Raw genomic sequence first — 23,294 nt, 5'->3', positions numbered from 1 at the left:
ATGGGGGATGGAGATCCCATTGTTATAGGGGATGGAGATCCCATGGTTTTAGGGGATGGAGATCCCATGGTTATAGGGGATGGAGATCCCATGGTTTAGGGGATGGAGATCCCATTGTTATAGGGGATGGAGATCCCATGGTTTGGGGGATGGAGATCCCATGGTTATGGGGATGGAGATCCCATGGTTATAGGGATGGAGATCCCATGGTTATAGGGATGGAGATCCCATGGTTATAGGGATGGAGATCCCATGGTTATAGGGATGGAGATCCCATGGTTTAGGGGATGATGATTCCATCCTCCCATGGTTTAGGGAATGGAGTTTCCATCCTGCCATTTTTTAGGGGATGGTGATTCCATGGTTTAGGGAATGGAGATCTCATTTTTCAGGGGATGGAGATCCCATCCTCCTATTTTTTAGGGGATGGTGATCCTATGGTTTAGGTGATTCCATCCTCCCATGATTTAGGAAATGGTGATTCCATGGTTTTAAGGGATGGAGATTCAATCCCTCCCATGATTTAGGGGATGGTGATTCCATAGTTTAGGGGATGGAGATCCCATTTTTTAGGGGATGGTGATTCCATGGTTTTATGGGATGCTGATCCCACCCTCCCATGATTTATGGGATGGTGATTCCTTAGTTTTTAAGGGATGATGATCCCATCCTCCCATGATTTAGGGGATGATGATTCCATAATTTTTAGGGGATGGAGATTCCATCCTCCCATACCTTTCAGAGATGGTTCCAGGCTCATCCCAGAGCGTGGAGCTGCTTTGGGTGGCAGCTCCAGCCCCTGAGCCCCCAAACTCAGAGGGTTTGGTGCTTTTCCTGTCCCCAGCAGGTTGTTTTTGTAGGGTTGTCCACATGGACACACCCCTGGGTGGGTTTGCTCAGCTCTGGGGTGTCCCAATGTCCCAGAACTCCATCATGATTTGGTTTGCTCACCTCTGGGGTGTCCCAATGTCCCAGAATTCCATCATGATTTGGTTTTATCACTCTGGGGTGTCCCAATATCCCAGAACTCCATCACAATTTGGTTTGCTCGGCTCTGGTGTGTCCCAGTATCCCAGAACTCCATCATGATTTGGTTTGCTCAGCTCTGGGATGTCCCAGAACTCCATCACAATTTGGTTTGCTCAGCTCTGGGATGTCCCAACTCCATCCCCAACCTGCCCCAACACCCCAGTACAGGTGCTGCAACACCCAAACCCTCCCCAGCACGGTGCAGAGCTCTTTCTTTGCCCCTTTTGAGGTCAGGAACTGTTAATTTTATGCATCTGGGCCATTTGTCTCGCTGCTCCTGCGCTCCAGGCTGGGCTGAAATGGAGCCTTGATTTGGTTGTAGCCCTGGAAATGATTTCCCTGGAAATGATTAAACTCTGTCACTAAATTTAACTGAACTGAAGTGCTGAACCATTAAATCAGGAACAAAGGCATGGAGCTGATGGACATAATCCAATTAAAGCCACTCCACCAGCAGACACTCCTTGCCAGCCTCCCTCCCAAATCTGGAACCTCTTCTGTGTCCCCATCTCAGTGAGGGACCCCAGGGCTCGCCCAGGCTGGGTTTGCAGGGTTGTTCCTCCTGTTCCCTGGGATTTTTTGGGATTTTGGGCCCATCCCTCCCTGCTGGGAGCATGTGAGGAGCCCAGGTGATGCTGGAATTCTGCTGGAGCATCCTGAGGTGTGGCTGGGCTCAGCCTCTCCCTGATCCTGGAATGCTGCTCCAAACCCTTGTCCTGTGTCACTTGTCACCTCAGCCCCTGAGCAGGGGGATTTGGGATTCCCAGAGAGCCTCCCCATCCCTGGAATGCTGCAGCATTCCTGACCCAGGCCTGCTGTTTGAGCACAGCCCTGGGGGAAGGCAGGGATGGGGCTGTTCCAGCACAGACACCAGGAGTGAGCAGCACTGCAGGAACTGCAGCCTGCCTTGGGAATTCACCCCAGGAATGATGGAAATCCAGCTGCAGGAACTGCAGCCTGCCTTGGGAATTCACCCCAGGAATGATGGAAATCCAGCTCCAGGAGCTGCCAACCTGCCTGGGGAATTCACCTCCAGGAATTCACCTGTTGGGAATGATGGAAATGCATCTCCAGGAATTCCCAACTTGTCTTGGGAATTAATCTCTAGGAGTTCACCTGATGGGAGTGATGGAAATTCATCTCCAGGAATTAATCTCCAGGAACTACCAACCTGCCTTGGGAATTCACCATCTGGGAATTCACCTCCAGGAATTCACCTGGTGGGAATGATGGAAATGCATCTCCAGGAATGTCCAACCTGCCTTGGGAATTCACCTCCAGGAATGATGGAAATCCACCCCTAGGAATTGCCAGCCTGCCTTGGGAATTCATCTCTAGGAATTCACCTCCAGGAATTGCCAACCTGCTTTAGGAATTCACCTCCAGGAATTCACCTCCAGGGAATGATGGAAATTCCCCTCCAGGAATCCACTTCCAGGAATTCATCTTCAGGAATTCCCAACCTGCCTGGGGAATCTACCTCCAGGAATTCACCTGTTGGGAATGATGGAAATGCATCTCCAGGAATTCACTCAATGGGAAAGATGGAAATTCATCTCCAGGAATTGCCAACCTGCCTTGGGAATTCACTTCCAGGAATTCACCCCTGGGAATGATGGAAACTCCCCTCCAGGAATTCTCTGGAGCTCCAGCTGGGCTTTGTGCCTCTCCAGGATGTGATTCCCAGGGATTTGCAGCCGCTGCTCCGTGCTCATGGGGAGCTGGGAGTGCTCCAGCCCAGCCTGGGATGTGCCCTGGGCTCCTTCCTGGCTCCTGCTGCTCTCCCTGCCCTCCTGGGATGTGGATGGAGCTCTGCAGCCCTGCCTGGGATCCTGCCCACCCCAGGGATGAAGCTTCAGGACATCCCACCTGGATTCTGCTCTGCTGCCAGGGCCACAAACCAGACCCACCTCAGCTGGGATTTTGTGTCCTGACACCTCCTGGGAGGGGCTTCTGCAGCTCCCTGATTCCCCTGCCTGGATTTATCTGCAAAAACCAGGGAGAAATCCCAGATTTTCCTCCTCTGGGTGCTGCTCCTGTTCCTGCTGGGGCTGTTCCAGGGCTGGAATTCCATGGAGTGCTGCTGGGATGAGTTACAGCCTGCAGATGGTTCTGGAAGCTGGAGGATAAAACTTTGGATCTTTCTGTATCCCAGGGATGTGGAATGGCTGGAGGTGCTGGAAAATCACCTGGGACACCTCTGGGATGATGCTCTGCTGCAATGGCCTCTCCCTCCATGGGTGGATTTCCTGTGGAGTTGGGATTGGGAAGAACCAAGGATCTGTTCCTTTTGTTTTTTGGTGCCAGAGGATTGATCCTGGCACTGAGGACCTCGTGGCCCTGACCCCCAGCCCTGCTCTGGGACACTCTGGAATGTCCACCCTGAGCTTCTTCCCATCCTGGGAGGGATTTATGGATTTGCTGCAGCACGAGGAATCTCCTGGTGGGATCTGGGAGGAGCTGGAGCCGTGGATCTGCTGTGCCTGGAATCCTGCTGTGGGTGGGGATTTTGGGCTGGGTGGCCCAGCCAGGGCTGTCCCATCCTGCTGTGTCCATGGGGTGGCACAGGATGTCACCTCCTGCTGCTCCCTGTGGGGAGAACGATGGTGGGGTCATGGTTTGGGGTGGCAGGAGCTGAAACCCCCCCAGAGCCACCCCTGCCCTGGCAGGGACACCCCCTTGTCCCAGGCTGCTCCAGACCCATCCAACCTGACCTGGGGCACTGCCAGGGGTGTGGGGACACCTGGGAGAGACTCCTGGGGGCTGGAAATCGCCTTGGAGATGGAAATGTCGGGAACATGGATGGAGCCCCCATCTCTGGGGGTGCTTTTGGGGTGCCCTCCATCCCTGGGAGTGTTTTTGGGGAGCTCTGCATCCTTGGAAGTGTTTTTGAGGTGCCCCCAATCCCTGGGGGTGTTTTTAGGGAGCTCTCCATCTCTGGGAATTTTTTTGGGGGAGCTCTCCATCCCTGGAGGTGTTTTTGGGGTGTCCCCCATCCCTAGGGATCTTTTTAGGGAGCTCTCCATCCCTGGGGATGTTTTTGGGGTGCCCCCAATCCCTGGGAGTGTTTTTGGGGGAACTCTCCATCCCTGGGAGTGTTTTTGGGGGAGCTCTCTATCCCTGGGGGTGGTTTTGGGGTGCCCCCCATCCCTAGGGAAATTTTTAGGGAGTTCTCCATACCTGAGAGTGTTTTAGGGAGCTCTCCATTCCTGGGGATGTTTTTGGGGTGCCCTCCATCTCTAGAGATATTCTTAGGGAGCTCTCCATACCTGGGGGTGTTTTTAGTGTTCTCTCCATACCTGGGGGTGTTTTAGGGTGCTCTCTTATCCCTGGGGATGTTTTTGGGGACACTTTATTTGGGGTGTCCCCTCATTCCCAGGTGTCCCCTTTTTTGGGATGTCTCCTCTTTTGGGGTTTCCCCTCTTTTGGGATGTCCCCAGCCCCTGAGTCCTGTTGTGCTCAGGTTCCCCAGTGTGACCCCTGGGGGTCCCAGGAGGGGCTGGGGGGTCCCAGGGGGCAGCAGGGGGGTCTCAGGCAGCAGCAGCAGCTCCAGGACCCTGCTGCCTGCCCTTGGGGACTCTCACAGGTGGCTCCTTGGGTTCCAGCTGCTTTTCCTCCAGGGTTTCTGTGTTGTAAGCAGGGAATGGTTTTGTGGAATTCCTGTGTTGAAAGTAGGGAATGGTTTTGTGGAATTCCTGTGTTGGAAGTAGGGAATGGTTTTGTGGAATTTCTGTGTTGGAAGCAGGGAATGGTTCTGTGGAATTCCTGTGTTGGAAGCAGGGAATGTGTTTGTGGAATTTCTGAGTTGGAAGTAGGGAATGTGTTTGGTTTTCCCTTCCTCTCTCCCCATGAGCTGCAGTGCAGCTCTGCAGTGAATCTCCATGGCTGGGATTGAGTCCCAAAAAAAATATAAATGTGGGGTTTATGTGGGAGTGGAGGATCCTGCAGGATTTAGGGATTGGAGAATCCCTGCAGGGTTTATGTGGGAATGGAGGATCCCTGTGGGATTTATGAGAATGGAGGATCCCTGTGGGGTTTATGTGGGAATGGAGGATTTATGTGGGAATGGAAGATCCTGCAGGGTTTATGTGGGATTGGAGGATCCCTACAGGATTTATATGGGAATGGAGGATCCATGTGGGATTTATGTGGGATTGGGGGATTTATGTGGGATTTGTGGGAATGGAGGATCCCTGTGGAATTTATGTGGGAATGGAGAATTTATGTGGAATGGAGGATCCCTGAGGGGTTTATCCAACACCTGGAGCACCTGGAGGTGTCAGAGGGGGTTGGGAACAGCAGGATCCTGGATGGGACCAGGGCTGGGGTGGAATTTTCTTCTCCCCATGGAAGCACCTGAGCAGAATTTCCCTGTCCTGGTGTGGCTGGGAAGCTCCTGAGTGCTGGAATTTCCCTCTCTGGTTTGACCCTCCAGCCATGGAGTCTCTGCCTATGGATGTGATCCCTGAGTTGGTTTTGTTTTCCTTTTTCCTGCTGTAAAAACCAAACTAACCATACCCACAGGGGGTGAGCCCTGCAGGATTATCCCAGGAGAGGGATGCTGGCACCTGGGATCATCCCTGGGCACTGGGAGGGAGCTTCTGCTAACGGGGGCTTCTCCTTCCAGGCACCCAGCAGGGCTGGGACTGTCCCTTCCCTTCCCAGGGCTGTCCCTTTCCTGGATTGTCCTTTCCTGGGATTGTCCCTTCCCAGTTCTGTCCCTTCTTGGGACTGTCCCTTCCCTTTCTCAGTTCTGTCCCTTCCCAGGACTTTTCCCTTCCCTTTCCAGGACTTTTCCCTTCCCAGGGCTGTCCCTTCCCGGGATTGTCCTTAACTGGAACTGTCCCTTCCCAGGACTTTTCCCTTCCCTTCCCAGGACTTTTCCTTTCCCAGGACTTTTCCTTTCCCAGGACTTTTCCTTTCCCAGGACTTTTCCCTTTCCAGGACTTTTCCCTTTCCAGGACTTTTCCCTTTCCAGGACTTTTCCCTTCCCAGGACTTTTCCCTTTCCAGGACTTTTCCCTTCCCAGGACTGTCCCTTCCCAGGACTGTCCCTTCCCAGGACTGTCCCTTCCCAGGACTGTCCCTTCCCAGGACTGTCCCTTCCCAGGACTTTTCCCTTCCCTTCCCTTCCCAGGACTTTTCCCTTCCCTTCCCTTCCCAGGACTTTTCCCTTCTCAGGACTTTTCCCTTCCCAGGACTTTTCCCTTCCCAAGATTGTCCTTAACTGGAACTGTCCCTTCTTGGGACTGTCCCTCCCCAGTTCTGTCCCTCCCCATTTCTGTCCCCAACACTGTCCCTCCCTGCCCTGCCTCCCTCACCGTTGCTCTCCTTGCAGCAGCAGCAGCTCCAGGCCCAGCACCTGTCCCACGCTGCCCACGGCCCCCCCGTGCAGCTGCCCCCGCACCCCTCGGGGCTGCAGCCCCCAGGACTGCCCCCTGTCACCGGCACCAGCTCGGGGCTGCTGGCCCTGGGGGCCCTGGGCAGCCAGGCCCACCTGGCAGTCAAGGACGAGAAGAATCACCACGACCTGGACCACAGAGGTGAGAGGGGAGGGGCTGCTGGCACTGCTGTCACTGCCATGGCCACTGCTGTCACCCCTGTGGGCACTGCTGTCACCCCTACGGGCACTGCTGTCACCCCCATGGTCACTGCTGTCACTGCTGTCCCCCCCCATGGTCACTGCTGCCACCCCCATGGTCACTGCTGCCACCCCCATGGTCACTGCTGCCACCCCCATGGCCACTGCTGTCACTGCTGCCACCCCCATGGTCACTGCTGCCACCCCCATGGTCACTGCTGTCACTGCTGTCACCCCCATGGTCACTGCTGCCACCCCTATGGTCACTGCTGTCACCCCCTGTGGTCACTGCTGTCACCCCTGTGGTCACTGCTGTCACCCCTGTGGTCACTGCTGTCCCCCCTATGGCCACTGCTGTCACCCCCATGGTCACTGCTGTCACCCCCATGGTCACTGCTGTCACCCCCCATGGTCACTGCTGTCACTGCTGTCCCCACCATGGTCACTGCTGTCACCCCCGTGGTCACTGCTGCCACCCCTCATGGTCACTGCTGTCACTGCTGTCCCCCCCATGGTCACTGCTGTCTCTGGAGCTGCCCCAGTCCCGGGATGGTTTGGTGGAAAGGGAGGGAAATGCTGGAAATGACCCCGTGTGCTGTGCCAGGGTGATCCCAGCTGGGTTTGGACCCTCCCAGGGGAGGGAAATGTTCAAAATGAGCCCGTGTGGGGAAACCAGACAGAACTGTTGGCAGCAGGGATCCAGATCCATTGCTGTCCCTGGATTCAGATTGCCAGAGATCCCAGGGGAAATGGGAAATGGGATTAGATGGGCGCTTTGGGGCACAAATGAACATTTTTGGGCACAAATGGGCACTTTTAGGGTCCAAATGGGCACTTTTAGGGTCCAAATGGGCACTTTTAGGGTACAAATGGGCACTTTAGGGTACAAATTACCACTTTTGGGCACAAATCATTGTCTCAGCCACACCCTGACTCTGGAGCTGTCCCCCCAAGGCTGTGGGGTCACTGCAGGGACAGACCCCTGGATCTGCTGCCATTCCCTTTGGATTCAGGGCTTTTCCAGCCAGATAAATCAGAGGGGCAGGAATTGGATGGGAGAGGTGGATTGGAGGGAGATTTTAAATCTGGAAGGGAGCCCAGACAGGCCTTGACTTTAAGGGTTGAGTGGAGAGCACGAGGAGGATCTGGGTTTGATTTCCTGGTGTAAGACTTGTCCTAACTCGCTTTTTTTGCTGTTCTGTTTGGCTGTGCCCTCCCCTGTGCCCTGGCATCTCCTGAAGAGCGAGACTCAAGTGCAGTAAGTCCCACTCCTTCCTTTTGCTCCCCCTTTTTGGTGGCTGCACGGCTGAGTTTTATTTCATCCCTTAAAAACCCGCCCTGGTGGCTGCAGGGCTGCCTGTGGCACAGCTCTTATTAAATAATAACCCAGGCAATAAAATCCCTCATCCTGGGAAAAAAAAAAAAAATCCCACAGCCTGGAAGAGCTGTGCTGGGGTGAGCAGAGCCGCCTTCTCCATGGTGCAAATTGGGGAATTTGATTTAAATCCCTCTGCTTGTGGCAAGGCAGGAAATTGTGGCTGAATGAGCGTGGTCAGACCCAGAGCTTTGGGTGGATCATTCCTGATCACCCCCCAATTATCTGGGGTGGTTTATCTGGGATGGGTTTGGTTATTGCTCCATGTTAAGGATTTGGGAGCTCCTAAGCAGGGAAATCTCTGGATTTTGGAGGAGCCTGCCCTTGGGATGGGTTCCTTGGGGACAGGGATGGATTCCCTGGATATTGAGGGTGGCAGGAGCCAGGTGGGGATGGAAGGGGGCTGAGCCAGCCCCTCTCATTCCCTATTGAGGGAAAAAGGGCACAGCAGGAGGAATTTCCCAGCAGGAGGGGCAGCACAGGAGATGCCCTGGCTGTGTCCTGAGAGCCTGGGGCTGTGTCCCCGTGCTCCCACCCAGCCTGGGGCTGTCCCCCAGCTCCCACCCAGCCTGGGGCTGTGTCCCTGCTCTCATCCAGCCTGGGGCTGTGTCCCTGCTCTCATCCAGCCTGGGGCTGTGTCCCAGCTCCCACCCAGCCTGGGGCTGTGTCCCTGCTCCCACCCAGCCTGGGGCTGTGTCCCCCAGCTCCCACCCAGCCTGGGGCTGTGTCCCCCAGCTCCCACCCATCCTGGGGCTGTGTCCCCCAGCTCCCACCCAACCCTCCCAGAGCCTTTTCCCCAGCCTGACATTCCCTGTGAGAAGCTGCCAAGGACACCAACCCGGCTGAACCGTGGCTTGGCTCCTGTTGCCAGCCCCCAGCCCACCCCCAGCCCTGTGGAGAGCAGGGACAGGGAAGTGCTGAGCCAGGGGGCAGAGCCAGGGGGGAATTGGGCATCATTAACCCTGTGCTGCTGCGGGCAGGGGGCTGGGCAGCTTCCCAAGCCATCCACGGGCTGCTCCCCGCGGAGCTTTAATGCCTGTGATAATCAGCCTTAGTCATTCATATTTTCCCCCAGCCTTTGCCTGTGCAATAAAAAATATTTAGTTGCTTGGCGGCGGGCCAGGAGCGGGGCTGAATGGATCGATGGCTCTAAATGCCTGACATGATTCTCTGGGAGCTGTGAGGGCTTTCAGCATGACTGCCTGGGAAGAAAGAGCTCCGTGTTATCCAAAGCTGCTTAGTGGGGACCCAGCAGAAACATGAACTGCTTTGGTTCTGCCTTTCAGCGGGGGAAGAAAGGCAGGAAGGGCTCAGGGAGCGGGGAGGGATCCTGCTGCTCCCAGGATTGAGGGCAGGGAGTGTTGGGGTGCTGGGGGATGTGGGATCAGGGCCAGGCATCCTCCTCGTGCTGCTGGGTTTGACTGCAGTGTTCCCTGGGGTGCTTTTCCAGGACATTCTATGGGTGTCCTTTGGCTCCAGCACCATTCCTCTGCTCTTGTCCAACTCTGTCAGAGGCAGACCTGAGCTCTGGAGCTTTCCTGGGAGTGCCAGCATCTCCTGGGCTGTGCCATGGGAGCTGGGCTCTGCCATTCCTGCTCATGTGGCTTTCCCAGGACATTCTGGGGATGTCCTTTGGCTCCAGCACCATTCCTCTGCTCTTGTCCCAGCTCTGCCAGAGGGAGAACTGGGCTCTGGAGCTTTCCTGGGAGTGCCAGCATCTCCTGGGCTGTGCTGCCTGGAGGAAGGGCAGGATTCCCCCTGTGCCAGGCTCTGCCATTCCTACTCATGTGGCTTTCCCAGGACTTTTGTGGATGTCCTCTTTATTTTAAAAAGCCATTTCTGAGCTTTCCTGGGAATGCCAACTTGAAGGGACCAAAGACCAGGACGTGCTGGCATTCCCAGGGAGTCCCAGATGGACACTGGACTTTCCCAGCCATGTGGATTTTCCCAGATGTTTTCATAACCAACAACCCCCTCCTGCATTTTCCTGCTGCAAAAGGAGCTCAGGTGTCCATGGGATCCTCCCAGCATCCAGACTCGGACATGGGGGGGACCCTGGGGGCCAGGGCTGTGTCCCCTCAGGACCTGGGGCTCTGTTCCCTCCTGTTCCCCCTCCCAAGCTTCTCCCAACTCCACAGAATAATTCCGTGTCCCCCTCGGAGAGCCTGCGGGCCAGCGAGAAGCACCGGAGCTCCACGGATTACAGCATGGACTCCAAGAAGAGGAAAGCAGAGGAGAAGGACAGCATGAGCCGATATGTGAGTGACAGGGACAAGGACAGGGACAGGTTTTAGGGACAGAAATGGGGGTTTGGGTGGTGTTTTACACATGGGGTGTGGGTGAGCTGGAGCAGAGAGCCCTGGAATCGTTCAGGCTGGAAAACCTGGAGGGGTCCAGCAGTGCCAAGGCCACCGTGATCCCTGTCTCCAAGTGCCACATCCACTGCCCTGACTCACTCCACCCCAGCTCCTTCCCTCACCTGACCATGAAAAAATTGCATGAAAAAATTTCTGTTTTCATGGAATAACGTCCCCTGAGTGTGTGCTGCTGTTGGGGGTGGTTGGGCTCCTCAGGGCTGATCCCCCCCCAGTTTTTGGGGCTCCCTGCAGGGTGTGACACGCTGTGTGTTGCAGGACAGCGATGGTGACAAGAGCGATGACCTGGTGGTCGATGTCTCCAACGAGGTGAGCTCCGGGATGTGGGAATCGCTTCCCTGGGCACCTCCCAGCTCTGGCCTGGAGGAGAACCCACAGCACCACTGTGGGAACCCCCCCAGCACCTCTCCCATCCCACAGGACCCCGCCACCCCCCGGGTGAGCCCGGCCCATTCCCCGCCGGAGAACGGGCTGGACAAGGGCCGTGGGCTGAAGAAGGGCGACGCTCCCAACAGCCCGGCCTCGGTGGCCTCCTCCAGCAGCACTCCCTCCTCCAAGACCAAGGACCTGGGCCACGTACGTGCCTGCTGCAGGGTCACTGCTCCAGGGAGGGGCTCTGCATCCCAGCTGGAGCTCATCTTTCCCTTCCCTTCTCCCCCCAGAACGACAAATCCTCCACGCCCGGCCTCAAGTCCAACACTCCGACGCCCAGGAACGACGCTCCCACCCCGGGCACCAGCAGCACCCCGGGGCTGCGGCCCATGCCCGGCAAGCCCAGCGGCATGGACCCCCTGGGTGGGTCCTGGGGTCACCATGGGGTCACCATGGGGTCACCACGGGGTCACTGCTGTCCCCTGCACGGCATCAGATCGTCCCTGTCACGGGGAATGGCAGATTTGGGGATTGCATTTGTGGGGGGATTGTGTTTCTGGGGGATTGCATTTCTGGGGGATTGCATTTCTGGGGGATGAGGTTTATGAGGAACTGATCCATGTCTGGACAGCTGTTGGGGTGAGGGGACACAGTCTCAAGCTGTGCCAGAGGAAGGTCAGGTTGGGCACCAGGGGGAATTTCCCCATGGAGAGGGTGGGAATGCCCAGGGGGAGCTGGTGGAGTCCCCATGCCTGGAGGTGTCCAGGGAAGGCCTGGGTGTGACACTCGGGGCTGGGAGCAAGGTGGGCTTGGACTCCAGGCTGTTGGGTTTTTCTGTGGCTGTGCTCTGCTCCTGTCCCATGTCCCCATCCCTGCCCCATATCCCATCCCTTCCAGTGTCCCACCTGTGTCCCTACCCCTAACCGTGCCTCATCCCTGTCCCATATCCCATCCCCTCCCTGTCCCTTCCCTGTCCCCTCTCCCCTCTGACCTGTCCCTGTCCCCTGTCCTCCCATGTCCCATCCCTGTCCTCTGTTTCTCCCTGACCTGTCCCATCCCCTCCTTGTCCCAGATCTGTCCCCTGTCCCCATCCCTGTGTCCTGTCCCCTCTCCCTCCTTACCTATCGCCTTCCTGCCCTTGTCCCCTGTCCCCTCTGACCTGTGACTGTCCCTGTCCCTCTCTGTCCCCTGTCCCATCCCCTGTCCCCCTGTCCCTCCCATCCCCTGTCCCCTGACCATGGCTGTCCCTCCTGTCCCTGTCCCTCCCTGTCCCCCTGACCTGTCCCTGTCCCATCCCTATCCCCTGACCCTGGCTGTCCCTGTCCCTCCCTGTTCCCTGTCCCATCCCCTGTGCCCGTGTCCCCCTGACCCTGGCTGTCCCTTCCTGTCTCTCCCGTCCCTGTCCCCTGACCCTGGCTGTCCCTGTCCCCTCCCTGTCCCCCTAACCTGTCCCTGTCCCTCCCTGTCCCCTGACCTGTCCCTGTCCCTCCCTGTCCCCTGACCTGTCCCTGTCCCCTGACCTGTCCCTGACCATGCTGTCCCTGTCCCCTGACTGTCCCTTCCCTCCCATCCCTGTCCCTGACCCTGGCTGTCCCTCCTGTCCCCGACTGTCCCTCCTGTCCCCTGACCTGTCCCTGTCCCTCCCTGTCCCCTGACCTGTCCCTGTCCCCCTGACCTGTCCCTGTCCCCTCCCTGTCCCCTGAGCTGTCCCTGTCCCCTGACCTGACCCTGTCCCTCCTGTCCCCTGACCATGCTGTCCCTGTCCCATCCCTGTCCCCTGACCATGCTGTCCCTGTCCCCTGACCATGCTGTCCCCCCCACAGCCTCGGCCCTGCGCACGCCCATCTCCATCGCGGGCTCGTACGCGGCGCCGTTCGCCATGATGGGGCACCACGAGATGAACGGCTCCCTGACCAGCCCTGGTGCCTACGCGGGGCTGCACAACCTCCCCCCGCAGATGAGCGCGGCCGCCGCCGCCGCCGCCGCCTACGGCCGGGCCCCCATGGTGAGCTTTGGAGCTGTACGTAGCACTTTTGGCTCCTTTCTCCTGGGGGGTGGGGGAATGGGGGGGTCCTCAAAGGGGGTGAAGGGCTGGGGTGGGGATGGTTGTGGGGTGATGTGGGTGTGCTGCTGGGATGGGGTTTGTCCTTCCTGTGCTTTGGTCTCTTATCCTGTTCCTTAATGCCCATCCCATTCATTAACCCCCATCCCATTCCTTAATCTCCATCCCATTCCTCAACCCCCATTCATTAACCCCCATCCCATTTCTTAACCTCCATTCCTCAACCCCTTATCCCATTCCTTAATCCCCATCCCATTCCTTAACCACCATCCCATTCCTCAACCTCCATCCCATCCCATTCCTTAATCTCCATTCATTAACCTCCATCCCATTCCTTAATCTTGATCCCATTCCTCAACCCCCATCCCATCCCATCACCCCCATTTCTCAACCCCCTTCCCATTCCTGAACCCCCTTATCCTGTTCCTGAACCCTCTTACCCCATTCCTCAACCCCCATCCCATTCCTGAACCTCCTTCCCATTCCTCCATTCCCTTCCCATTCCTCAGCCCCCTTCCCATTCTTTGGCCCCTTTATCCCATTCCTCAATCCCCTTATCCCATTCTTCACTCTCCTTCCCACTCCTCAGCCCCTCATCCCATTCCTCAGCCCCCTTCCCGTTCCTCCCACTGAGCTCCAGTTTTAAGGCAGAACAAGGAGTCAGATGTTCCCATTAAAGCAGAAATTAGGGTTTTTACCCTCGGAGTGCTGGGTGACTGATCCCATTCCTGAGGGCTTGGGAATGGCCTGGGGAGGGGGAGTGAGCATGTCCCAGCTGCTTCTTGCAGACCCCAAACCTTTGGCTGCCTCCCCTTCCTGCTGGGGGAATTAATTAATTATTAATTAGCTCTGAGCAGTAGGGGATGAGCAGGAGCTACCCAGTGTCCCCAGGGGCCATGGATGGGAACTGGGTGACATCCCTGGTGTCACCAGTGTCCCAAGGGGTCATGGATGTGAAACTGTGACGTCCCTGGCCTCACCTGTCCCTGCATCTCTTGGCAGGTGGGGTTTGACCCACACCCCCCCATGCGAGCCCCGGGGCTGCCCTCCAGCCTGGCCTCCATCCCCGGAGGGAAACCGTAAGTGTTGCTTGGATTTCTGGGGGATTGGAGGGGAGGGACACCAGGGAGGGCTGGCACTGTGACAGCTGGGCTGTCCCCAGCATCCTGATACCCAGAAAAAACTCTGTAACTCCTGAGAGTGCATTTGTTCAGCTGAGGTGCACAGGGATAGCTCCTCCCAAAGCATGCACAGCAAAACCTCAAACTGCTACTCTGTTTATTCCCTAAAAGCCTGGGATTGTACAGAACACCCAATCCACATTCATGTCCTAGCCCTGCCTACCCACACTTCATATTGAAATGAACCAAAAGTCCTTTTGAGCTTGCCTCTCCCCAATTTGGGGTCTCTCATGAAGGCTTCCAGACTCTTCATCACACTTGAACGTTGTCTCTGGAGCGTGCATCTTATCCCTTTGGGCACATTCCAGACCTTGAGATTAGCTCTTGCTTCTTTAAAGTTTTGGATTTATCACTTTGCACCCTCATGCTGTTTGCAAGTTGTGGCTCCGTTTGTCACAAACCACCTCTCCATCTGATCTTTGCAAACATTGTCTGAGCTATTCCTTACCCTTCAGTCCCCATCTCAGGGTGGGGCTGAGCCTTCCTCACCCTCCATAGTGGGTCTGAGCCTTTCCTCACCCTCCAGGGTGGGTGTGAGCCTTTCCTCACCCTCCATGGTGGCTCTGATCCCTCCGTCTCCCCTTCCATGGTGGGTCTGAGCCCTTCCTCACCCTCCATGGTGGGTATGATCCTTCCTCCCTCTCCATGGTGGGTCTGAGCCTTCCTCCCCCTCCATGGTGGGTGTGATCTTTCCTCCCCCTCCATGCTGTGTATCTGATCCCTTCCTCACCCTCCATGGGGGCTCTGATCCCTTCCTCCCCCTCCCTGGTGTGTGTGATCCCTCTCACCCTCCATGGGGTGTCTGATCCCTTCCTCTCCCCCTCCATGGTGGTTATGATCCCTTCATCTCACCCTCCATGGTGGCTCTGAGCCCTTCCTTACCCTCCATTGTGTGTCTGATCCTTCCTCCCTCTCCATGGTGACTCTGATCCCTTCCCCACCCTCCATTGTGTGTGTGATCCCTTCCCCACCCTCCATGGTGGCTCTGAGCCCTCTCTCCCTCCATGGTGGTTGTGATCCCCTCCTCTCCCCCTCCATTGTGTGTCTGATCCTTCCTCCACCTCCATGGTGACTCTGATCCCTCCCTCTCCCCTTCCCTGGTATCTCTGATCCCCTCCTCTCCCCCTCCCTGGTGTCTCTGACCCCCTCCCTGGTGTCTCTGACCCCCTCCCTGGTGTCTCTGACCCCCTCCCTGGTGTCTCTGACCCCCTCCTGTCACTCTCCCTGGTGTCTCTGACCCCTCCCTCCCGCAGGGCGTACTCGTTCCACGTGAGCGCGGACGGGCAGATGCAGCCGGTGCCGTTCCCGCACGACGCGCTGGCGGGGCCGGGCATCCCGCGGCACGCGCGGCAGATCAACACGCTGAGCCACGGCGAGGTGGTGTGCGCCGTCACCATCAGCAACCCCACGCGCCACGTCTACACCGGCGGCAAGGGCTGCGTCAAGATCTGGGACATCAGCCAGCCCGGCAGCAAGAGCCCCATCTCCCAGCTGGACTGCCTGGTGAGGGGCTGGGGCTGCTGTCCCCAGGGCTGTGTCCCTGCTGTCCCCTGGGCTGTGTCCCTGCTGTCCTCAGGGCCATGTCCCCTGCCCCTGTTAATGTCCCCATTGACAACCTCTGATGTTGTTAATCATCTCCTCATTAACATCAATCTCTCTTCCCCCATGTTTCCTCTTTTTCCTCCCTTTCCTCTTCCTCCCTTAACATCCTTTTGTTCTCCATTATCAACTCTTTGTTCTTCCATTATTGTCTTTTTCCTTTTCCTGTTACCACTCTTTTCCCCCTTTAAATTTCCCTTTTCCTCTTCCCCCATCATGGTCTCTTTTCCTCTTCTCCCCATCAACATCCCTTTTCCTCTTTTCTCACCCTCTTTTCTCTTCCCCCCATCATGATCCCATTTCCTCTTTTCTTATCATGGTCCCTTTTTTCCCCCACTAACATCCCTTTTCCTCTTCTCCCCATCCTCTTTTCCTCTTTTCTCACCCTTTTTCCCTCTTCTCCCTATCAACATCTCTTTTCCTCTTTCCCCATCATGGTCCCTTTTCCTCTTTTTCTGCCAATGTTCCTTTTTCTCTTCTTGCGTCCCCTTTTCCTCTTTTCTCACCTTGCTACTCTCTTCTCCCTATTAACATGTCTTTTCCTCTTTCCTCATCAACATCCTTTTTCTCTTCTCCCCATCAATGTCTCTTTTCCTCTTTTTCTACCAACATCCCTTTTCCTCTTTTCTCACCCCCTTTCCCCCTTCCCTCTCCCCCTTGCCCACCCCTCCCTGCCCACTCCCCTGTCCTTTCCCCCCCAGAACAGGGATAACTACATCCGCTCGTGCAAGCTGCTGCCGGACGGGCGCACGCTGATCGTGGGGGGCGAGGCCAGCACGCTGACCATCTGGGACCTGGCGTCGCCCACGCCGCGCATCAAGGCCGAGCTGACGTCGTCGGCGCCCGCCTGCTACGCGCTGGCCATCAGCCCCGACGCCAAGGTGTGCTTCTCGTGCTGCAGCGACGGCAACATCGCCGTCTGGGACCTGCACAACCAGACCCTGGTCAGGTGAGACCCTCACAGGGGATGGGCTGGGGGTTGTGGTGTGGGAAGGGCCTTAAGGGTCATTTTTACTATGTCATGTTCCTTTTTGGGTGCTCCTGGCACTGCTGCTTTGCTTTGTCCCTCACAACGTTCCTTTTCCTCCTCTTTGGTTAACATTCCTCTTCTTTTGTCAACATTCTTCCTCTTCTTTTTGTCAACATTCCTCTTCCTTTTGTCCCTGTCCTTCTTTCCCTTCTCCTCTTCCTTTGTCATCATTCCTTTTCCTTTTTGTTTTGTCAATGTCCCTTTCCCTCTTCATTTTGTCAATCTTCCTCTTCTTTTTCTCAATGTCCCTTTTTTCTCCTTTTGTCAACGTCCCTCTTTTCTCAATGCCCCTTTTCCTCTTCCTTTTGTCAATGTTCCTTCTCCTCTTCCTTTTGTCAGTGTTCCTTTTCCTCTTCCTTCCATCAATGTCTCTTTTCCTCTTTCCCCACCCCATTGCCATCTCTTCCCTGTTCTCCCCACCATGATCCCTTTTCCTCTTCTCCCCACCATGATCCCTTTTCCTCTTCCCCCACCTTCCACTCTCCCAGGTTATTCCAAGCACTGTCCAACCTGGCCTTTAACATTCCAGGGATGGGGAGTCCCACCACCCATCCCCTCTGGGTAGGACACCCTGTGGTGGTGCTGCACCATCTCCTGGTGCTCATCCCTAAACCAGCCCAACCCTTGGCCAGGCTACTCCTGGATGGAATTTCCAGGAACGTTCGGCGTGGACGAGCCACCTCGAGCTCAGCTCCGTGCTTTTCCTAGCACTGCAGAATCTCAGAATTCCACCCCTTTTTTTCCTGCTCCCAAGGCAATTCCAAGGCCACACGGATGGGGCCAGCTGCATAGACATCTCCCACGATGGTACAAAGCTGTGGACGGGGGGTCTGGACAACACCGTGCGCTCCTGGGACCTGCGGGAAGGGCGGCAGCTGCAGCAGCACGACTTCACCTCCCAGGTACAGCCCTGGGCAGGGCTCCATGCCCAGGGGGGCTGGCAGTCTGCTCAGCTACTGGGCCATTTCCTGCTGGCCCTCTGAGCTCCCAGCGCGGCTGTTCCTGCTGGGTTTGGGGTGGCCCAGGAGCGCTGGGGCTCCCTGGGTCTTGTGCCAGCTCCTCTTTGGCATCCCTTAAGGAATTTGGATTGTGATGAGTTGGTTTGAGTTGAATTGAGTTGGGTTATGATGAGTTGGGTTGTGTTAGGTTGTGATGGGTGGGTTATGATGAGTTGGGTTGGGTTGTGATGAGTTGACTTGGACACCCTCAGTTGGATTGGGTTGTGTTGAGTTGGGTTGGGATGAGTTGGGTTGGGATGAGTTGGGTTGGGATGAGTTGGGTTGGGATGAGTTGGGTTGGGATGAGTTGGGTTGGGATGAGTTGGGTTGGGATGAGTTGGGTTGGGATGAGTTGGGTTGGGATGAGTTGGGTTGGGATGAGTTGGGTTGGGATGAGTTGGGTTGGGATGAGTTGAATTTGGTTGGGTTGTGATGAGTTGGGTTGGGTTGGGATGAGCTGAGTTGGGTTGGGATGAGTTGAATTGAGGTGGGTTGTGTTAGGTTATGATGAGTTGGCTTGGACGCCCTCAGTTGGGTTGGGTTGTGATGAGTTGCATTGAGTTGGGTTGGGTTGTGTTGGGTTGATTTGAGTTATGATGAGTTGGCTTGGATGCCCTCGGTTGGGTTGAGTTGGGTTGTGTTGAGTTGGGTTGTGTTGAGTTGGGTTGTGTTGAGTTGGGTTGTGTTGAGTTGGGTTGTGTTGAGTTGGGTTGTGTTGAGTTGGGTTGTGTTGAGTTGGGTTGTGTTGAGTTGGGTTGTGTTGAGTTGGGTTGTGTTGGGTTACAATGACTCATCTCATCCCAAATTTCCGTGTGGGGCTGGGAATTGCTGCTGCTGTGCCCTGATCCCATATTCCCCCCTAGATCTTCTCCCTGGGGTATTGCCCCACGGGGGAGTGGCTGGCAGTGGGCATGGAGAGCAGCAACGTGGAGGTGCTGCACCACACCAAACCCGACAAGTACCAACTGCACCTGCACGAGAGCTGCGTCCTGTCCCTCAAATTCGCCTACTGTGGTGAGCAGGGTGCTGGGCAGGGAGGGGATCCTGCAGCTGGGGGTGGCTTGGCTTGGGAGACACCCCAGAGCTCATCCCTGGGGCACCTCCGCCTCGCTCATGGATGGGGATGTGAACTCATGGAATATTTGGGGTTGGAAGGAACCTTGAACTGGGACATCCCCCACTATCCCAGGGTGCTCCAGCCCTGTCCCTGCAGCTCATGGCCATGGATGTCCATGAGCTGCAGGGGGGGACAGTGCTCAGCACAATAATGGGGGCTGAGCATGGATGTTTCCAGCAGGATCCATTCCATGCACTTGGGGTTTATCCCCATGGAACCATCCTGCTGTGGTGTTTATTCCCATAAATCCATCCTGGCTGTGGTGTTTATCCCCGTAGAACCATCCTGGCTGTGGTGATATTTATCCCCAGAAAACCATCCTGGTTTTGGCAGGCTTTGTTCCTAGTTTTGGCAGGGTTTATTCTCATAACCCCATCCTGGTTTTGGCAGGGTTTAATCCCATAACCCATCCTGATTTTGGCTGTGGTTATTCCCATAAAACCATCCTGATTTTGGCTTTGGTTATCCCCATAACCTCATCGTGGTTTTGGCAGGGTTTGTTCCCATAACCCATGCTGCTTTTGGCAGGGTTTGTTCCTGGTTTTGGCAGGGTTTGTTCCCATAACCCATCCTGGTTTTGGCTGTGGTTATTCCCATAACCCATCCTGATTTTGGCAGGGTTTGTTCCTGGTTTTGGCAGGGTCTATTTCCGTAACCCATCCTGGTTTTGGCAGGGTTTATTCCCATAACCCATCCTGCTTTTGGCAGGGTTTATTCCCATAACCCCATCCTGGTTTTGGCTGCAAACAGCCACAGAGCACCGTGGGCGTTGGGAGCAGCCCTTGCATTGACTCCCCAGGACACCTGCAGGTTTCCCATTTCTCCCAAACCTCTGGGCTCAGGCAGAGCTGGGGACAGGAAGGGTTGGGGAGGTGGCACCACAGCCCAGCTGCTGATCCCAAATCCCCAAATCCTGGCTTGCAGGGAAGTGGTTTGTGAGCACTGGCAAGGACAACCTGCTCAACGCCTGGAGGACGCCCTACGGAGCCAGCATCTTCCAGGTGGGCTGGGCTGGGGGGGACAGGGCTGGGGCAGCCCCAGGGCCCCACTCTGGGTCAGGGGACATCCCTTGGAGTGGCCAGGGGGGTGACAGGAAGGGGGGGTGGCCCTGGCATGGAGGGAGATCCTGGAATCCCAACCTGATGTGATTTAATCCCAACCTGATGGGTTTTAATCCCATCCTGATGGATTCTATCCCAACCTGATGGGTTTTAGTTCTGGAATCCCAACCTGATGTGATTTAATCCCATCCTGATGGATTCTATCCCAACCTGATGGGTTCCCTTCCATCCCAATGGAATTTTCTCCCATCCTGATGGGCTCTTCTCTCATCATGATGGATTCCCTCCCATCCTCATGGATTCCATCCCAATGTCACGGATTTTTCTCCCAACCTGATGCATTCTCTCCCATCCTAATGGATTTTTTTTCCCATCCTCATGGATTCCCTCCCACCTTGATGGTTTTTTTCCCAACCTGATGAATTTTTCTCCCATCCCAATGGATTTTTCTCCCATCCTGATGGATTCTCTCCCATCCTGATGGATTTTAATCCCATACTGATGGATTCCCTCCCATCCTGATGGTTTTAATCCCATCCTGATGGTTTTTTTTCCCATCCTGATGGATTCCCTCCCACCTTGATGGTTTTTTTTCCAACCTGATGAATTTTTCTCCCATCCTGATGGATTCCATCCCATCCTGATGAATTTTTCTCCCATCCTGATGAATTTTTCTCCCATGCTGATGGATTCTCTCCCATCCTGATGGATTTTAATCCCATCCTGATGAGTTCTCTCCCATCCTGATGAGTTCTCTCTCATCCTGATGAATTTTTCTCCCATGCTGATGGATTCCCTCCCATCCTGATCGTTTTAATCCCATCCTGATGGATTTTCTTCCCATCCTCATGGATTCCCTCCCACCTTGATTTTTTTTTTTTTCCAACCTGATGAATTTTTCTCCCATGCTGATGGATTTTTCTCCCATCTTGATGGATTTCCTCCCATCCTGATGGATTTTTCTCCCATCCTGATGGATTCCCTCCGATCCTGATGAATTTTTCTCCCATGCTGATTGATTCTCTCCCATGCTGATGGATTCTCTCCCATCCCAATGGATTCTCTCCCGTGCTGACGCCTCCTCTCCCCTCCTGCTCTCCCCAGTCCAAGGAATCCTCGTCGGTGCTGAGCTGTGACATCTCTGCAGATGACAAGTACATCGTCACGGGCTCTGGGGACAAGAAGGCCACAGTCTACGAGGTCATCTACTGAAGTTGGCATTTCCAGCCTGGACCACCCCGGGAGCGCCGACCCCGCCCGGATTTACTGCAGATCTGCAGCTCTGGCACACGTGGAAGCCCTAAACGGATTTTTATTTGGTTTTTCAAAGAGGTTTTGGGGTTTCTTTTGAATTTTTTTTTTGTTTTTCCGGTTCTTTCCGTCTGGCTTTGGTGGCACTATAAAGGACTCCTTTTTTATTGGGACTTTTTTTTGTGCATCCCGCATAAGACTTGTGAAAAATGTAAATACTGGACTAGGAAATAGCGTGGGAAGGGGGGACCCTCCCAGTACACTTAGCTGTGTATTTTTGTCTGCTGTAATTGTATTCCACTGATGGTTTTTGGTGGTGGCAATTTTATTCTGGGGTTATTTTTTTTTTTGGTTGGTTTTTATTTTTTATTTTTTTTGTTTGTTTTTTTTTTTCCCTTTTTCCCTCCCCGTGGGGACTTTGCCATGCAGGCTGAGCAGAGATGTCCTCTGGTGAAAAGTTTGTTCCTCCTGTCGTGCGTGGTGTGTTCGTGCTGGTGGGGAATCCTCAGCTACTGACGGGACATCCACACAATCCAACCACCTTGGGGTTGTTTTTTATAGATGGATTTATGGATTTATCCTTTTTTTTTTTTTTTTTTTTTTGGTTTTTTTTTCCGTGCTTGGATGTTTGAAGAAAAGGGGAAGCCCACGCAAGCCCTTCTTGGTCTTCGGACAGAAGCAAATGAGGAGTGATTTCAAAGAAAGCTTAGAAAATTCAGCTCAGGGAGCCACGAAAGATAATAGCAAACTTATGTGTTTTGTATTCAAATGAAAGTAAAGAATTAGAATTGATAACCTTGGAGAAAAAAAAAAAAAAAAGACAAAAAAAATATACAGGATTTTTTTTTTTTTTTTTTTTAAAAAGCGAAAAAAAGTTTACTAACAAGTAGGGTTTGTGTGTGGTGGGGGGGCTGCTTGTGGTCCTTGTGGGCTTTATGGTCTTGTGTCTTCTGGTTTTATGGAGCAACTCCCTCCCCCCACAGGCCTTTTGTACTAAAGGGTTCCAAAAAGGACATTAAAAAAAAAAAAGACAAAAAAAAAAAAAAGACAAACCCGAAGACCTAACGGGAAAATAAAAGTATTTGTGTAGCAGAAGTGCTCACCTGTATCGTAGCACACGGCAGAGGATTTTTATACAGCATTTTTATGGATTATTTTTGGCGAGTTGGATCTGGTCCAAAAGGAAAAAAAAAAATAATAAAATGTTTATGGTTGAGGGGAGAACGGTTTGGAGAGGAGAGGAGGATGGAGAGAGGAGTTTGGAGAGGTGAGACCTGGAACTGCAGCCCTGCCAGGAGCCTCCATCCCATTGTCCATGATCCCATTGTCCATGATCCCATTGTCCATGATCCCATTGTCCATTATCCCATTGATTGTCCCATTGTCCCAACCCATTGTTCCATTATCCCATCGTTCCATTGTCCCATCCTGTTATCCCATTGTCTCATCCCATTGATTATCCCATTGTCCATTATCCCATTGTCACATTCCATTGTCCCATTGTCCCATTATCCCATTGTCCATTATCCCATTGTCTCATCCCATTATCCCATTATCCTGTAGTCCCATTGTCCCATCCCATTATCCCATTGTCCCATCCCATTATCCTATTGTCCCATCCCATTGATTGTCCCATTTTCCCGTTGTCCCATCGCATTGTCCCATTGTCCATTATCCCATTATCCTGTAGTCCCATCCCATTGTCCCATTGTCAGAAATCCCATTGTCCCATCCCATTGTCCCATTGTCCCATCCCATTGATTGTCCCATTGTCCTATCCCATTATCCTATTGTCCCATCCCATTGTCCCATTGTCTCATCCCATTGATTGTCCCATTTTCCTCTTGTCCCAACTCATTGTTCCATTATCCCCTCCCATTATCCCCTTGTCTCATCCCATTGATTGTCCCATCCCATTGTCCCATTATCCCCTTGTCCCATCCCAGGGAGCACACAGGGGCTGGGCAGGAGCAGAGCTTTGGGAATTCTTTGGGAATTCTGCTGTTCTGTGGACAGGAGGCTGAGCAGAACTTTGGGAATTCTGCTGTTCCATGGACAGGAGGGTCAGCAGAGCTTTGGGAATTCTTTGGGAATTCTGCTGTTCCAGGGACAGGAGAGTGAGCAGAACTTTGGGAATTCTGCTGTTCCAGGGTTAGGAGGGTGAGCAGACCTTTGGGAATTCTTTGGGAATTCTGCTGTTCCAGGGTTCTGAGCTGCACTGAGGGATGTTCCCAGCACGGGGTGGCTCCGGGGGAGGACGGGAT

The 23,294-nt window shown here is 54.5% G+C and overlaps 1 protein-coding gene across 7 annotated transcripts in view; it reads left to right on the top strand.

The window, feature by feature from the left end:
• TLE3 (TLE family member 3, transcriptional corepressor) overlaps positions 1 to 22,143 on the top strand; it is a 37,074-nt gene extending 14,931 nt beyond the window's left edge. For 2 of the 7 annotated variants that reach the window (XM_033070824.1, XM_033070821.1), the window contains exons 8-21: positions 6,370 to 6,571; positions 7,851 to 7,867; positions 10,123 to 10,242; positions 10,618 to 10,668; positions 10,780 to 10,935; positions 11,022 to 11,154; positions 12,555 to 12,751; positions 13,796 to 13,872; positions 15,228 to 15,477; positions 16,275 to 16,522; positions 17,358 to 17,505; positions 18,465 to 18,615; positions 19,643 to 19,719; positions 20,884 to 22,143. In XM_033070824.1, the coding sequence (XP_032926715.1) occupies positions 6,370 to 6,571; positions 7,851 to 7,867; positions 10,123 to 10,242; positions 10,618 to 10,668; positions 10,780 to 10,935; positions 11,022 to 11,154; positions 12,555 to 12,751; positions 13,796 to 13,872; positions 15,228 to 15,477; positions 16,275 to 16,522; positions 17,358 to 17,505; positions 18,465 to 18,615; positions 19,643 to 19,719; positions 20,884 to 20,991 (1,935 nt within the window). In that variant the 3' untranslated portion in view covers positions 20,992 to 22,143. Of the gene's footprint in view, positions 1 to 6,366; positions 6,572 to 7,850; positions 7,868 to 10,122; positions 10,243 to 10,617; positions 10,669 to 10,779; positions 10,936 to 11,021; positions 11,155 to 12,554; positions 12,752 to 13,795; positions 13,873 to 15,227; positions 15,478 to 16,274; positions 16,523 to 17,357; positions 17,506 to 18,464; positions 18,616 to 19,642; positions 19,720 to 20,883 lie in introns of all 7 variants that reach the window. The other 5 variants (XM_033070825.1, XM_033070822.1, XM_033070823.1 and 2 more) reach the window with 3 other exon arrangements.
• The last annotated feature ends 1,151 nt before the right edge of the window (positions 22,144 to 23,294 follow it).

Source organism: Catharus ustulatus, chromosome 12 (assembly GCF_009819885.2).
Source record: "Catharus ustulatus isolate bCatUst1 chromosome 12, bCatUst1.pri.v2, whole genome shotgun sequence".
Taxonomy (NCBI): Eukaryota; Metazoa; Chordata; class Aves; order Passeriformes; family Turdidae; genus Catharus; species Catharus ustulatus.
This window is presented reverse-complemented; position numbering and strand designations above follow the sequence as displayed.